At 43.3% G+C, this 17981-nt stretch overlaps 1 protein-coding gene across 1 annotated transcript in view; it reads right to left on the reverse strand.

Annotated features, from left to right (window-relative positions):
• The window catches only part of LOC309550141 (von Willebrand factor A domain-containing protein 5A-like), a 90950-nt gene that overhangs the window by 6781 nt on the left and 66188 nt on the right, over positions 1-17981 (reverse strand). The window contains exons 14-17 of the mRNA XM_082250580.1: positions 14529-14579; positions 11722-11772; positions 5192-5370; positions 543-669 (exon numbers count right to left, since the gene is read on the reverse strand). Of these exons, the coding sequence (XP_082106706.1) occupies positions 543-669; positions 5192-5370; positions 11722-11772; positions 14529-14579 (408 nt within the window). The remainder of the gene's footprint in view (positions 1-542; positions 670-5191; positions 5371-11721; positions 11773-14528; positions 14580-17981) is intronic.

Below are 17981 nucleotides of genomic sequence, written 5' to 3' on the forward strand. Positions count from 1 at the left end.
ACGCTTTATTGGACGCCATGGTCGTTCTCTATTTTCCAGGCAGAAAGCGCTGGAAAAGCACAGGCAGGGCACTGGAAAAATCACCAGGTGAAATCCTGTGGTGAAATGGGATGATACAGTGTAATCCGTTAGGATCACGGCTTTGTATCATCTCATTTGGTGGATTTACACTTTTGAATTTGCCGCCGGTTCCACCCCCCTGCATCGCAACGCTCGCAGGGAGGGAACCAAAAGGCAAGTGCTGGCAATGGCTGTGCACAGAGCGGGGAGAGACAGTGAGGACGTTGGGGAGGACGGCGGGGGATCGCAGGGAAGGTGAGCAACATTGTGAGGTATTCCCGAGTGTGGCTCGGGGTTACCGCTTTTGGTACTGAAAATTAACCCCGAGCCACACTCGGGAATACTGCCAGGGAGGTTAAACAAATAGGAAAACTCACACAAAGTGATGTCAATTTAGAAAGAATATGCTTATGAAAGTCCTATCATAGAAGATGGATTCTGATTGGTCAGTGATGGTACTGTAGTTTACACTCAGCATGTACCTGCTTTAGCCTTGACCCAGGAGACGGCTTTCCCCTCCAGCAGCTCCCACTCCTCTCTCTGATCCAGACAGGTGCTGTGAAGCCAGATCACCGCCAGGACCGTCACCCACACCGACACCTCCACATTCTGCAGAGGAGGGAAGTTTATTGAGTTTATTATACAAGACCTGAAATGCTACATATCTGGACAATTCTGGATTCTGAATACCTGCACTTTTGTTAGGCCAGACATCACCTAGATATGAATGCAGGAACCTATCTGGATTTGGAGAAGACACATGTGTGACCGGTACTGGGAAACGTTCGTCCAACGCCCAGGGCAAGGATGCAAAATTGCTCCCCCGCTTCTATGCTTGCTGCAGAGGGGCTGTACTTCCCCCCAGAGATGTATAGTAACTAAGTAGAACTACATCACTACTGTACTTAAGTACCGAAAGGCAGTATCTGTACTTTCCTAGAGTAGAATTTTTTTCTCCTACTTCCACTTTTACTTCACTACATTTTTTTCAATGATTTCAATACTTCTACTCCGATATTTTTTTTTTTGTGCTGCATAGTTACCCATTACAATTATAAAAACTACCACTGCCCGAACAGTAGATGGCAGGTTTCATGAAGCTCAAAACATGTGTATTATCAGCGCATACGAAAATAAACGCTACTGTATGTATAAATAAAAGCTGCATTTGAAATAATAAAAAACAATATGATGTTCAAACTTTTGACTTCTTTCTTTAATAACTACATAACACAGTACTTGTACTTTTACTTTCAGTACTTGAGTAGCAAAATTTAAAAAAAAAACTACTTGCAATACTTAAGTACAAAAAATGTTGAATACTTTAGTACTTCTACTCAAGTCATTTTTTGATCGAGCACTTGTACTTTTACTCAAGTATGGGTTTCGAGTACTTTATACAACTCTGCTTCCCCCCCCCCATGTCCATTCTCGGACACCTTGCTCCAGCTGCCCATGGTTAGCACGGAGAGTGCACTGCACATGTGCGGCCAATCGCTTGCTTCCTAGCAGCTACTGTATAAGACAGATGTGCATGCATGGTGTTGTTCTTTGTGTCAGCTGCCAGCAGATGAAGTAGAGAGTGGCCATGTCAGAACACAGTGTGAAAGCAATAGCTGTCAGACATGGAGCTGCGGCCTGCTGGTTGCTAGCAACTACTCTAGAGCATGCATGCGCCCAGGGCGGCTTTCCCTCCTGCCCACTCCTTGTCTTGGCTCTATGTGTGACAGTGACTATAAAATGCTCCCCACACTAAATGGCAACACAACAAGTCATATGACATCAGCATTAAAGAAAAATCGCTCTTTTACATACTTGTGACATCATCATAGGTTTCTGTGCTGTTTTTCTAAATGTTTAGCTGGTGGGAGGAGTAATCAGGGCTAAGAAAGAGGACTGAGTGACCAGCAATGCATGCTAATGTGGACCACCTAGTAAGGTCCCCTTCCTGTCATCCAGTCCTCTTTCTTAACCACTTTACCACCGGAGGATTTTGTTGTCTTCCGTCCAGGCCACTTTTTGCGATTCGGCGCCGTGCGAATTTTACTGACAATTGCGCGGTCGTGCGACGCCGTACCCAAACAAAATTTACGTCCTTTTTTTCCCACAATCAGAGCTTTCTTTGGGTGCTATTTGATCACCTGTGCGATTTTTACTTTTTGCGCTGTAAACAAAAAAAGAGCGTTTATTTTGAAAAAATAACAATATTATTAACATTTTTTTATATGAAATTCCCCCCCAAAAAAATGTAAAAATCTATTTTTTTTTTAATTTTTGGCCAATTTGTTTTCCTGCTACCTATGTTTGGTAAAAAAAAAAAATCGCAATAAGCGTATTTTGATTGGTTTGCGCAAAAGTTATTGCGTTTACTAACAAAGGGAAAGATTTCTGTCATTTGTGGTGTTTTTTTTTAACGCGTAATGGCGGTGATCTGCGATTTTTTTTTGCGGGACTGCAACATTGCGGCGGACAGATCGGACCCTTGACTGACATTTTTGACACTTTTGGGGGTACCAGTGACATTACTGCAGTAATCAGTGCTATACATATGCACTGTTACTGTAAAAATGACACTGGCAGGGAAGGGGTTAATTTTATTGGAGAGGGAGGGGTTAATGTATGCCTGGTGCTTACTAACATGTGGGGGGGGGAGGTGACTGAGTGACAGAAGGACAGATCGGATGTTCAGCTATGCTGAACACTCCGATCTGTCAGTCCCTGTCACTTAGGAGATCCGCCCGCTCTGTTTACACAGGCGGGCGGATCTCCTCACTCGATTCCCCGACGATCGGGGCAGAGCAGCGGCAATCGCCGCTGCTCCTCCCCTGGCCCGACTCCCGCTGTGAATGAAAACAGCGGGAGCGCGCCTCCGGCGGCGGGCGAGCGCCGCCTACAGGGGGAGGAGTCCAGCGACGTAGGTCTACGTCGCTGGACGGGAACGAGCCACTTTGCCGAAGTACGCTCCATGTGAGCGGTCGGCAAGTGGTTAATGCAGCCATGATGCTGTCTCATCCAGACCAGAAATTACATGGTGTTATTGAGATGCATTTAAACTTTGGGAAGAAACATAGAAGCACAGCTTCCTCTGAAGAAAATGAATTAGAATGTTTGCGGAGGTGGGGATTCAATAAGTACACCTTTATGATTCTGATCATTATATCGATCATTGGCATCATTTTTACACAGCACATGCCCTCCCGGCAGCGGTTAAAAATGTTGTCCTCTGAGACAAATAGCTCTGCAATCAGCAAAGCTCATGCTCCCTGCTAACCGGAAACCTCTAGCTCTGGCTCAGCAGGTGTAGTGTTGGGCCTCTGTAGAGAGACCACTGCTTCCACGCAGAGAGAACAAGGGTCCTTCTCTGTCGCATGCTGGCAGGTGACAGGCATTTCTATTCAGATTGTGGCTGCTTTCTAAAGAAAACCAACTACAAGATTTTTTGCACCTTTTGTTTTGATACCCTTGGAATGTATTGAGCTGATTAAACCACTTGCCGACCGCCCCACGCAGATTTACTGCGGCAGGGCGGCTCAGCTGCGCATGTTCACATAGACCTACGTGATTATGTGCATGTGGTTGCCGGAGCCTCGCCCCCACTGTGATTAGACACAGCGGGAGGCAGACCGTGGAAGGAACGGGCTCAATCCCCGATGCCCGCCCGTGATCTTAAGGGAAACTGACAGGAGAGCCGCCTGCCTACGTAAACAAAGCAGGCGGCTCTTCTGTCAGACAGGCACAATGCGATCCTGTGTCTCAGCTAAGCTGAAACACTGATCTCTGTGTGCCTGTCACAGAGCGCCCCCCCCACAGTCAGTAAGCACTTGATCACCCTTGATCACCCCCAGTATTAACCCCTTCTGTGCCAGTGTCATTTATAGAGTAACAGCGCATATTATTTAGCACTGATCACTGTATTGGTGTCACTGGTCCCCAAAAAGTGTCAGATTCGTCTGCTGCAATGTCGCAGTCCCGTTAAAAATCGCTGATCGCCGCCATTACTAATAAAAACAACAAAAAATAAAAAATAAAAAGTCCAAAAATCTATCCCATAGTTTGTAAACGCTGTAACCTTTGCGCAAACCAATTAATATACGCTTTTGGGGATTTTTTTTTTTACCAAAAATATGTAGCAGAATACAAATTGGCCTAAACTGATAGAAAAAAACAGATTTTTGAAATTTTTTTATTGGGAATTTTTTACAGCAGAAAGTAAAAAATATTGGTGTTTTTTTCAAAATTGTCGCTCTTTTTTTGTTTATAGCGCAAAATCTAAAAAACCGCAGAGTTGATCAAATACCACCAAAAGAACCACCAAAAGAAAGCTCTATTTGTGGGGAAAAAAAGGACATCAATTGTATTTGGATACATCGTAGTACGACCGCGCAATGGTTAGTTAAAGCAACGTTGTGCCGAATCGCAAAAGATGGCCTGGTCATTAAGGGGGTAAAACCTTCCGGGGCTGAAGTGGTTAAACTGAAAGTTGTGCTTCAATGGATTTCAATTGGCAAAATTCATGAAATGGTTTTAGGTGAGTGCATGAAGGCATCGAGCCAATAGGAATTTACCCTCATTTATAGCCAACTGCATGCTTATTAAATATATTATTATTGGCAAATTATTTTTTTATTTAGGTATTTGTTTACTATGGTTAGGGAAAAAAAATATTATTTAAAACAAATATTTTTTACAGGTTAAGATAAAATATGGCTTATTAGTATTACAGTAATCCCCCGCTCCATCGCGGGTCAGTTTTTGCGGTCCCGGTAATTCGCGGTTTTTTTTGTAATGTTATTTTACTATATAAATCATTAAAAATGAAATATTTTTGTGTTTTCCATAGCTCTTGCTATATCTCTCAGTATCTTTTATGTGTTTAAATGAGTTTCTATTGTTTTAAAAGTGTGTTTAAAGACCTTAAAATGCTTTTACACGTACAGTGACAGTAAAATAATCATGCCTACAATGCATTTTAATAGGGTTTTTCTATTTCGTGGAATTTCACTTTTCGCGGCTGGGTCCGGAACGTAACCCCCGCAATGGAGGGGGGTTTACTGTATTACCCATCGTTGTTTTCTGCCAGCAGTATAAAGTCTTCATACCCAGGGAGTAGATATGGTCAGGGATACAATACCTGGTCGGGGTTCCCGGTCTTTATGTCGGTCTCAGATATTCCCAGGACAGCAGAGATTTCACTGGTCAGGTTCCAGGATCCATCCGCGTTCTGCAGGGAGATCATCCTCACAAAAGCAGAGGTCTCCACTGAAACAGCAATCGGAGGTGGTGATGGCGGAGATGACGATGTAGGAGATTCTAAATAATAAAGTAACAAAAAGATAGGAGATATACTTAATAAAACTGGTGTCTGGGAGAGCACGGTAGAGATTCTTTTTGTGGTTCCCCAAGCCATCATAAGATTTCTCTATTCCTAAAGTGGAACGAAACTCTCTCAATCAACATGAATTGGTGGTTGCAAAGGCAAAAGTTTTTTGTTTTTTTTTTTACCTGTAGCACCTTTCTAGATAGGCTGTTAGGTAAATTTTGTTCTTTTTGGCTCCTTTGTAATTATTGGGGCAGTTGGTGATTTCATTTGGCTGTTCCAGATTTCACAGGCTGCAGGTTTGATTGCTCTCTCCTGCCTTCTAGAGGTTTCTAGAACATAGCAGGTGTGGAAAGGCAAATGGGCAGTATGAATATTTATTGTGCTGCAGCCAATGCCTGGGGAGATGGGTCCAGAAGGTGGCTGAGGACCACATAAATAGCGTAACCTTTAGAATAGTAGGGTCTTCCTGTTGAAGGGATTCCACTCGTCTGGGTGGAGGTGGCTACCCCCTACACACAGCAGTTCTACTGACTCAAGGTGATGTTCATTGAGGTCCCAGCTATGGCAGAGCCAAGGGGCCTACACCTGAAAATATCTCTGAGACTCTAAGACTTTACCTTAAGGATCCAGTTTGTAACAGCTTTATGGGAAGGTATCTGTGGGAAGCTGAATGGGTACAGCTTCTCCCTTGGCCTCATGAGTGTTGACTTTATTATGGGATCCTGGTGACTATGTGCTATTTGGATAGCTGGGTCAAGTAGTTTCCCTCCTGATGGGTCCTTACCTCTGGCTTCCCCAAGGGAGAACTATCATCATTACTTGTGCTAAACCTACCTCATAGTCCCTAGGTGTGAACCTTTAGACCATGGGTGTCCAACCTTTTGGCTACTCTGGGCCACATTGAGTGTAGAGAAATATTCTCGTGCCACATATAAAATATATACTATAGTTAAGGTATATAAGTAATAAAATGCAGCCGCCCCCCCCCCCCCCCCCACCAGCACTAATTTAACACAACTAGAGGATGATCCCTTCCGAGGCAGCCTCTGCCTACAGTTAGTTGTAAGCTGCTGTGGCCATGCCCCTGACCCGACTTCCTTCCTCCCCAGCAAAAAAAAGAATTGTCAGGGGGCAGTGAGCCGCACTGCCTGCGGATCTGGCCGCATGCGGCCCCCGGGCCGCAGGTTGAACATGTCTGCTTTAGACTGTTCCAGTCTATCTTTACCTGCACTACATACCTTAAAGAGGTTGTTTAGCCCCCCCCCAAAAAAAAAAAAAAAATGAAGTCAGCAGCTACAAATACTGTAGCTGCTGACCTTTAGTAAAAGGACACTTACCTGTCCATTGATGCCTCCTTCCAATTTTGCAAGCAATGTCCTCCAATGATACCAGATGGATCTATGGCAGACAGCTTCCTCAGTCTTCTTCTTCTAAGCACAGTATCTCTCCTGCGCTCAGTGTGGCGATTTTGGCTCTGAGAAAGAGGGTTCTCCCTCAAAACGCGTAAGCCAAGCCAGGTCTTTGTGGAGCCATTACGCCATCCAGCAGTAGAGAAGTGTTCTGGAGGTGATTGGTTCCTATTTCCTACATGCATGTATACACCTTACGTTTGTGAGTATAATGTACACTATCCATTGCGATTTTCATAAACTTTTTAGTGGTAACGTACAAGGTCGGTGCGCCCTTCTCTTGTTGTTGTTCTTCTTCTTCTAAGCACCTGGGTCTCAGCATTCCTTCCTCAGGTAGCCCACCTGAGGCTTCCTCATGGCAGCCCATGCTTGAGAGTGCAGCGTGCCCCCCTCAGACTGGACTCCTCCACTCTGGGACAAGATGCAGAGCTCTGTCTATCTATCTATCTATCTATCTATCTATCTATCTATCTATCTATCTATCTATCTATCTATCTATCTATCTATCTATCTATCTATCTATCTATCTATCTATCTATCTATCTATCTATCTATCTATCTATCTATCTATCTATCTATCTATCTATCTATCTATCTATCTATCTATCTATCTATCCACCTACCTAGGAGGGTGCTACATGTCTGAAGCAAGCACAGAAACTCTGGTGAGCCCCATGCTAAGAAACTAAGGTGTGACCATGGATCACCTGAGCTGGCAAGGTAAGAGTTAGGATGCATTCACACAAGCATTTAGCTATGGTGCGAATTCTGGTGGCAAGATTGTACTGAATCCTGGGGCTGGGATTGACAGCTATGTACGTTACAGGTGCACAGCTATCCATGATTGCCTGCACAGCCAGCAATTACCTGCAGTAATCTTGGCTGGATGCACTTTCACCACAGGTAAGAGCTTGGTCGCTTTGTGTGCGTCCAGCCATGATCACTGCAGAAAATCGCTGGCTGTGTGAATAGTGACAAATAGTAATAACACAAAAAAAAAAAACCACGCTAGGTTGATTAGTAAAATACAATAAGCAGCTGCTGTTCACCCAGTGGGGGAACAAACCAAAGCAAATTTATAAAACAGCACTTGCTAAATTAGATTAAAGAAACTAATAAAGTGTTAAACGTGCTAAAGAAAAAAACGTGCTAGATGAAATGTGTATCAACATGTGCAAAAAATTCCTTATATATATATAGGTCAATAAATAGATCAAATATAATCAAAAAATAATAATTAAAATGTATTATTTTAATAATTATAATAATAATTATTAAGTTAATAAATTAAAATAATAATTTTAATATTTAATAATAATATAATCAAAAAATAAATAAATAATTCAGTTCATAAATGAATGCCTACAATAATAAAGTTCAATTCATAAATAAGTGCATGCAATAATAATGTTCAAAGGATGTTCAAAAAACTGTGCAAAGGTGCCTTATTGTCTTAATGCTGAAAGGAGCTCATCTGTGCCAGGGTGCCACTCTCCCCTCTTGCACCCCTACTCACCAGAAATGAAGACCCCCCTCTGGGCCAATTGCAGCTTTAATAGTGAGTGTGGAGACCTGGGTACCATCCAGCAGTATAGTCTCAACGTATAGTTCAAGTGATAAAGGAAAAGGAATTGGCAGCACTCCAGGTTGAGTCAAAATCCAGATTTATTGACTGGACATCCAAATATGACAATCGTGACAAGGTAGACGCGTTTCACACACTGACTGTGTGCTTAATCATTACTATGTATTGAGTAATGATTAAGCACACAGTCAGTGTGTGAAACGCGTCTACCTTGTCACGATTGTCATATTTGGATGTCCAGTCAATAAATCTGGATTTTGACTCAACCTGGAGTGCTGCCAATTCCTTTATCAAGTTTCCACGGAGGCGAGCCGGGGCATGCACCGGTGTGAGTCATCAGGCAATTACACCACCTTGAGCAGTGAGTTCTTGTCTCTTCAATTGTATAGTTCAAGTGTCCAGAAATCGTATCCTTGGCAGGCTCAGCCCAAATAAAATAGGAGGATCGTAGTGTGATATTGTGATATTAAAGATTGTTTATTTAACCACTTTACCCCCACTCACTTTTCTGCTACTGCAGCAATGTGGCTCGTTATCGTCCAGCAACGTAGACCTACGTCGCTGGACTCCTCCCCCTGTAGGCGGCGCACGCTCCACGCTCGCACGGCTCCCGCTGTTTTCAGTCACAGCAGGAGTCGGGCCAGGGGAGGAGCAGCGACGATCGCCGCCGCTCTTCCCCGATCGTCGGGGAATCGAGTGAGGAGATCCGCCCGCTTGTGTAAACAGAGCGGGCGGATCTCCTAAGTGACAGGCAGGGACAGATCGGAGTATTCAGCATAGCTGAACATCCGATCTGTCCTTGTGTCACACAGTCACCTCCCCCCCCCCCCCCCCCCACACGTTAGTAAGCACCAGGCATACATTAACCCCTCCCTCTCCAATAAAATTAACCCCTTCCCTGCCAGTGTCATTTTTACAGTAACAGTGCATATTTATACCACTGATTACTGCAGTAATGTCACTGGTACCCCCAAAAGTGTCAAAAATGTCAGTCAAGGGTCCGATCTGTCCGCCGCAATGTCGCAGTCCCGCAAAAAAAAATCGCAGATCGCCGCCATTACTCATTAAAAAAAAAAACACCAAAAATGATAGAAATCTTTACCTTAGTTAGTAAACGCAATAACTTTTGCGCAAACCAATCAAAATATGCTTATCGTGATTTTTTTTACCAAATATAGGTAGCAGAAAACAAATTGGCCAATAATTTTAAAAAAAATTAGATTTTTACATTTTTTTGGGGGGGGAATTTCATATAAAAAAATTTTAAAAATATTGTTATTTTTTCAAAATAAACACTCTTTTTTTGTTTATAGCGCATGATCAAAAAAAATCGCACAGGTGATCAAATACCACAAAAAGAAAGCTCTGTTTGTGGGAAAAAAAGGGCATAAATTTTGTTTGGGTACGGCGTTGCACGACCGCGCAATTGTCAGTTAAAGTAGCACAGCGCCGAATCGCAAAAAGTGGCCCAGACGTAAGACAGCAAAATCCTGCGGTGGTAAAGTGGTTAAATAGATCGCAAGTATACTAACAAAGTAGCAGTAAAAATAGGCAGTAGGCAATAGTCTCGAGACGGCGTTCCAGAAGTTCTTGTATGCTATTGCCTATTTTTACTGCTAATTGGTTAGTATACTAAGCATGTTTTTTTAACATGTTTTACACTTTATTTATTTATTTGATCTCATTTAGCAAGCACTGTGTTTTATAAATTTGCTTTGGTTTGTTCCCCCATTGCATGAACAGCAGCTGCTTATTGTATTTTAGTCATCAACCTAACCCTGGTTAATTTGTATTATTACTATTTATCTCTTTTGAGTGTACCCAGCAGCTATGGAAGTCTTTTCATTGGTTAATAATCGCAATTTGAATGCTGATGATTTTTTTTCTCGCCAAATACTAACATTACAAACAGCCACAAATAGCTGTGGCTGCTAACAGCTTGTCATTCCACTGTACTTGTAGGCAGGTGCAGTGTACATTGTGGCACTGCAGACTGTCTTGGACATTAATTTACGCTTGATGCACAAATTGCATGAATAAATGCACTTTTGGATATTAATATAGCCAAGTGCAATCAATTCCGTTGTGCTAAAAAGCACAGTTCTCAGCTTTTTTGTATAAGGTAATGGAGCGTCCCTTCCCGCTCCTTGTAATGACAGCCGAGCGGCTTCTCAGCCGCATTGGTTGTCATTACAAGTCAGCCGACCTTCGGCTATGGACACCGGTACTGGGGTGATGCCTCTAGCTGCAGGCATCACTCCAGCACAGCACTTTCCCTAAATATCGGCAATATCGGTAACCTCAGGGGACGATTCCGATATTTTGGGTAAAGTGCATATCGTCCCCCGATATATCGGTGTTGCCGATAATCGGTTGATCCCTAATCTGGTTGGATACTGGCTCCCCATGTAACTTTGGGGGCCATCTTGGGTCAGGCAGAGTCTATTTAGGACTCTGGATTTCCGGGCTTGGTACGCATTTGTGAAGTGGCTAGTGTAGGGAGAGCATACCCATCTGTCAGGGACAACATCAGCGCCAGAGAGAGGTTTCGGAGAAGTAGGGAAAGAGCAGGGACTACGTCTACCTCTCCTGCAAGCTCATGTTTTGGTTGGACCAGCCAGGCCACATTCCGCTCTCCTTGGAAGGCGATGTCATCAGCTCTGGCCCTATTACTGTTCACCCTCCACTAAATTGACTGTAAATTCCCAGTCAGGTGAGCTCCTCTGCCGGGCTGTTGTTAGCAAGTTCTTCAGTACTGTACATCACGTACTGCATTCCGGACCTCTGTGTGTTTACTGCCGTCGCACCACTCTCCACCTACCCAGCATACTGGCTCAATGGCCACAGCTATCCATGACTGTTCAGACAACCAGAAATTACCTGCAGTGATCACGGCTTAACACACACACCTCTGGCAGGACACATGAGCAACATTTTTTTTTTGTCTTGTTTCCTGCCATGAAAATCTTGTGCTGACAAATCCCTGTCCCGGGCTGTGGTATCAAACTCTAACATGACCACTTTGGACAGGACATGGGGTCCGCCGGACCCACTGATTGGCTCCCGCTTTGCCCAATCACTGGGGTCGCTGGCTGGACCTGGAAGTGCAGAATCATATACCTGTACATGCTTCTGCAAAGAGGAGCCCTCACCCCGCAGTAAATGTACATGGGGCCGTCGGCAAGAGGTTAAATAAAGCAGTGCCACATTGCAAAAATGGCCTGGTCATGAAGGGGGGTAAGCCTTCCGAAAGGCAAGCAATTAAATAGATAAAACATGGGGAGACATGCAGGTAATGCAGATATTCTCTCAGACAAGCTTTACATAATAAAAGTGACCGTTCCTACCTTTAGTTTCCTTCTCAGGTGACTCTTCAGACCCCAAAAACAAATTTGTCGCTAAAAAAAGAGAAAAACGAATATTTTAATTTTGTCCTTTTTCATTCAATCTCTGACAGATTTCTCTTCTTGTTACTTGTTAAATATAGTTACATAGTTACATAGTAGGTGAGGTTGAATAAAGACAATAGTCCATCCAGTTCAACCTGTGTAGGTGTGTGTGGCCGTAATCATCTCACATAGCCCTGGATGTTCTGATCATTGAGATGCACGTCTAAGAGTCTTTTGAAAGCCACCATACTTCCCGCAGAAACCACCTCTTGTGGTAGAGAATTCCACAATCTTGTAGCCCTAACAGTAAAGAACCCCCTGCGTTGCCTGAGGTTAAAACGCTTCTCCTCTAATCGCATTGTATGCCTTCTAGTCCTAATGCAATCCCTTCGACTGAATAGCTTTTTTTCTATGCCGAGATCACCATTGAGATATTTATAAATTGCTATCATGTCCCCTCTCAGGCGTCTCTTCTCCAGGGAGAATAAATCAAGCGATTGCAGACGCTCTTCATAATTAAGGTCCTCCAATCCCCTAATTAGTTTAGTTGCCCTTTTCTGGTCTCTCTCCAGCTCCAACACATCCCTCCTGAGGACTGGCGACCAGAACTGGACAGAATACTCCAGATGTGGTTGCACCAGAGTTTTATAAAGTGGAAGGATTATAGTCTTATCTCTGGAATACAAATATGCTACTGTCACATGTCCTGGAGACCAGATAATTATTAATCTTTCTAAATGTCCCCAAATAATTCCTTCATAAACATCAGAGGCCAATTCTGAAAGCAGTTGTATCGGTGTGGAATGGGGGTAAACACCTAGTCTCATCCCAGGGTCTCCCAGACAGTCCATCCCTAAAGGATAACCCTTTATTGGAACAACTTCATACAATTCCTGATACTGTTTTATGGTAATTCCATGGCACCACAATCCTCTTAGATGTTTACCAGAAGAAGAAAATGTACTCCTTTACCTAGAGCGGTGGTCTCCAAACTAAAGCCCTTTGCTTGCTTTTATCTGGCCCTTGGGGCAATATTCCATACACTGACACCAACAACTGGGCATTTGTCCTCCCACTGACATCAATGAAGGGACACAATTTCTCCCAATGACACCAGCAATGGGGCACAATTCTTCCCACTGACACCAACAATCGGGCATATGTCTTCCCACGGACACTGATCCACTACATTGACCTGGGGAGGATTATGCCTGAGGAACATGCTGTGTCTGCTGTAACTGTTACAGCTTACAGTTTGGTGAGTGAGCATTTGATTAAGGTGGTGGCACTCAGTGTTTTCGTTACACTATAAGGATCTGCTGGAAGGTGGACGATCTTTTTTATTTAAACGTACACTGTATTGTCAAAAGTATTGGGACGCCTGCCTTTACACACACATGAACTTTAATGGCATCCCAGTCTAAGTCCATAGGGTTCAATATTGAGTTATCCCACCCTTTGCAGCTATAACAGCTTCAACTCTTCTGGGAAGGCTGTCCATAAGGTTTAGGAGTGTGTCTATGGGAATGTTTGACCATTCTTCCAGAAGTGCATTAGTGGGGTCAAGCAAGTTCCTCCACCCCAAACTCGCTCATCCATGTCTTTATGGACAAGAAGGCCTGGTTAGCAGTCTCCGCTCTAATTCATCCCAAAGGTGTTCTATCGGGTTGAGGTCAGGACTCAGTGCAGGTCAGTTAAGTTCTTCCACCCCAAACTCGCCCATCCATGTCTTTATGGACCTTGCTTTGTGCACTGGTGCGCAGTCATGTTGGAACAGGAAGGGGCCATCCCCAAACTCTTCCCACAAAGTTGGGAACTTGAAATTGTTCAAAATGTCTTGGTATGCTGATGCCTTAAGACAGGGGTGTCCAAACTACGGCCCTCCATCTGTTCAGGAACAACAATTCCCATGAAGCATTATAAATCTCTGACATTCACAAACATAACTAGGCATGATGGGAATTGTAGTGCGTGAACAGCTGGAGGGGCCAAGTCCAACCCCTGAAAAACAACCCCACACCATAATCCCCCCTCCACCAAATGATTTGGATCAGTGCAAAAAGCAAGGTCCATAAAGACATGGATGAGCGAGTTTGGGGTGGAGGAACTTGACTGGCCTGCACAAAGTCCTAACCTCAACCCAATAAAACACCTTTTTCATGAATTAGAGTGGAGACTGCGAGCCAGGCCTTCTTGTAAAACATCAGTGCCTGACCTCACAAATGCACTTCTAGAAGAATGGTCAAACATTCCCATAGACACACACCTAAATATTGTGGACAGCCTTCCCAGAGGAGTTGAAGCTGTTATAGCTGCAAAGGGTGGCCCAACTCAATATTGAACCCTACGAACTAAGACTGGGATGCCAATAGAGTTAATGAGAGTGTAAAGGCAGGTGTCCCAATACTTTTGGTAATATAGAGTAGATCAACTTTGATTCAAGTGAGACTTCACATTTAGCACATTGTTTATTTATTTTTTGACAGGTTTTTTGTTATATTCACTGGCACTGCATCATTTCACAATATTGTAAGTCTTGGGTATATCAAAACTCTGTTTGCCAGTGGCCAAAGAGTTATCACAGTGGAGATTCATTGCAATATGTTTAATATTTCTTAACGCTGCCTTGCTGATAAACATTACTTCCTGTGCCTGAAGAAAACAACTGATGAAGGTTTTTAGGTAGGGAACATCATGGGGCACCGAGCGATGGTGCCAACTTCAAGAACATGTGACTGGCCCCTTAGCAGTGTACAATCACATACCTGATAATGTCATTTTCTTAAACCATCCAACCATCTTATGTGGTGCTGCACCTGTACAATAAAGAAAAGCTTCATAAACATCAAGAAGGACAATGCTTTATAGTACCGTATATGTAAACCCAACATACAGTGGATCCGGAAAGCATTTACAGCGCTTCACTTTTTCCCCATTTTGTTATGTTGCAGCCTTATTCCAAAACGGATTACATTCATTATTTTTCTAAACATCCTACAAACAATACCCCATAATGACAACGTGAAAGAAGTTAGTTTGAAATCTTTGCAACTTTTTTAAAAATCCAAAAACTAAAAAACTCCATGTACATAAGTATTCACAGTCTTTGCCATGACACTCAAAACTGAGCTCAGGTGCATCCTGATTCCACTGATCATCTTTGAGATGTTTCTACAACTTGATTGGAGTCCACCTGTGGTAAATTCAGTTGATTGGACATGATTGGGAAAGGCACATACCTGTCTATATAAGGTCCCACAGCTAGCAGGGCATTTCAGAGCTAAAACCAAGCCATGAAGTCCAAGGCATTGTCTGTAGACCTCCAAGACAGGATTGTATGGCGGCACAGATCTGGGGAAGGGTACAGACACATTTCAGCAACATTGAGGGTCCTAATGAGCACAGTGGCCTCCAATACCAATAAATGGGAGAAGTTTGGAAACCACCAGGACTCTTTCTAGAGTAGTCCCCCCGGCAAAAGTGTTCGGGGGAGAAGGGCCTTAGTCAGGGAGGTGACCAAGAACCCCATGCTCACTCTAACAGAGCTCCAGCGTTTCTCTGCAGAGAGAGGAGAACCTTCCAGAAGAACAACCATCTCTGCAGCACTCCACCAATCAGGCCTGTATAGTAGAGTGGCCAGACGGAAGCCATTCCTCAGTAAAAGGCACCTGGAAGCCCATCTGGAGTTTGCCAAAAGGCACCTGAAGGACTCTCAGACCATGAGAAACAAAGTTCTCTGTTCTGATAAAACAAAGATTGAACTCTTTGGCCTGAATGGCAAGCGTCATGTTTGGAGGAAACCAGGCACCGCTCATCACCTGGCCAATACCATCCCTACAGGGAAGCATTGCAGTGGCACCATCATGCTGTGGGGATGTTTTTCAGTGGCAGAAACTGGGAGACTAATCAGGATGGAGGGAAAGATGAATGCAGCAATGTAGAGACATCCTTGATGAAAACCTGCTCCAGAGCGCTCTGGACCTCAGACTGGGGCGAAGGTTCATCTTCCAACAGGAAAATGACTCTAAGCACACAGCCAAAATAACAAAGGAGTAATTACAGGACAACTCTGTGAATGTCCTCGAGTGGCCCAACCAGAGCCCAGACTTGAACCCGATTGAACATCTCTGGAGAGATCTGAAAATGGCTGTGTACCGACGCTCCTCATCCAACCTGTTGGAGCTTGAGTGGTCCTGCAAAGAAGAATTTGAGAAACTGCCAAAAAATAGGTGTGCCAACCTTGTAGCATCATACTCAAAAAGACTTGAGGCTGTAATTGGTGCTAAAGGAGTTCAACAAAGTATTGGGCAAAGGCTGTGAATATTTATGTACATAGGATTTTTTTCATTTTGTGTTATTTTTAATAAATGTGCAAAGGTTTCAAACAAACTTCTTTCACATTGTCATTATGGGGTTTTGTTTGTAGAATTTGGGGGAAAATAATGAGAGTAATCCATTTTGGAATAAAGCTGTAACTAACATAACTAACATAACAAAATGTGGAAAAAGTGAAGCGCTGTGAATACTTTCCGGATTCACTGTATGTTTTTCTCGTTCAAAATATTTTTTTTAAAGAAATTTATGAACATACAACAAATTCAAGAAAGATGAGCAGGTCAGTGTCTAGATACATAAATAAGCATAACAAGGGTCCATAAAAGAGTAAAACATAGCTTACAAATATATGACCTGAAAATGCATTATAAAGACAAAACACAAGCGGTATTAATGGGAGAGGGGATAGGGCCAAGATCTCCACCCGGTCACCCCTACTGGGTTCAAACTGTTACCTGGGAGGAGAGCCGGCATGGAGGAAATTCCTCCTATAGACTTATCTACCATAACAATTATGGAACAAAAGGATGAATTCGTAGCTCGCTTGATGCAGCAAGAAGGACGCTAAGACATAAATTAGCTATGAAGGGTCTTCGAAAGATATCATGTATAAGGACCTGAGCTCCTATAGAGACACCTTGTTGTAGCCATATATTATTAGGCTGAACTGAGAAAAAATAAATAAACTGAATAAAAAAAAAACTTAAAAAAAAAAAACTTAAAAAAATAAGGCAGGGAAGAAAAAAGGTAAGAAGAAAGATGTAAGAGTAGAAAAGGATATAAAAGAAGATAGAGGGGTAAAGTAAAGAAAAAAAAGAAAGGGCAGGAGAAAGTCTGGAGGAAGACTCGGGAATAAAGTGGATATCCACATTAATATCGAAGCAATGTAGGCAAGGGCTTCACCAAAAAAGTAGTACATATTCGTTGAAGTCTAGGGGGAGAACCTTAGATATCCAAGGTCTCCAGATATAGTCAAATTAACCCAGGTCTGCATTATCCACGGCTGCCATTTTGTGGAACAATTCATGCGTTGCTTTATTTCTAGAAAATTTAGGAATGGGGATTTCCATGCCTTGGCAATTGTCTGCTTCGCCATTGTGAGGAGTTGAAAAAAAAGTTTGAATTGTCTGTGCATGAGAAAGTTTGATTTGGCGTTCAACAGAGCCGTCACCGGGTAAGGTAGTATTTGTGTATCAAACATCATAGTCCAAAAAGCTTACCCCAAAGTAAGGTGACAATCGGACATTGCCACCAAGAATGTAAGTGAGTGCCAATCTCCGAACAGCCACGGAAGCAGAGTGCCGATTGATTAGAGGCAAATTTAGCAATCCTAGGGGGAACCACATACATAAAAAAACGCGTCCTTCCAGGACTCGAGGATATCTGTGATGTCAGCGCTTCGCTCCGCCCTACGTGTTTCACCCTTACGTTGACATCGTCCAGGTGTTCAGGAGTCTCTGAAGGACAGTTTTTTTGTATGTGTGCCGGCCGACGCATATAATTTAAGCGATTTTAAAACATTATTGATGTAAGTGCAATTTTATTACTTGTGGAATACATGTTTACAATCTTACACTATGTGGAGCATGCTATGTTTTGGGGAACTCCTGGGACAAATCTTATCAGGAAGAGTGGTTCGCCAATGGTGAAAAGTCTGTGGAATCGGTATAGGCCCTGGTGGGGTACATAGCCACAAGCGCTAGTGACCTCCTGTAGTGGTGAGGTCCATATGAGCTTGTAAGCAAGCTTTTCAGCCTTTGGTGGTGGTATTGATTCACAGATCATGTGTTAAGGTGGTTGATGGTGGATACATACACCAGGTAAAATTATCACTTGTGGAATCAGTATAGGCCCTGGTGGGGTACATAGCCACAAGCGCTAGT

This window comes from Pelophylax lessonae (assembly GCF_965119305.1).
Source record: "Pelophylax lessonae genome assembly, chromosome: 1".
Classification (NCBI taxonomy): Eukaryota; Metazoa; Chordata; class Amphibia; order Anura; family Ranidae; genus Pelophylax; species Pelophylax lessonae.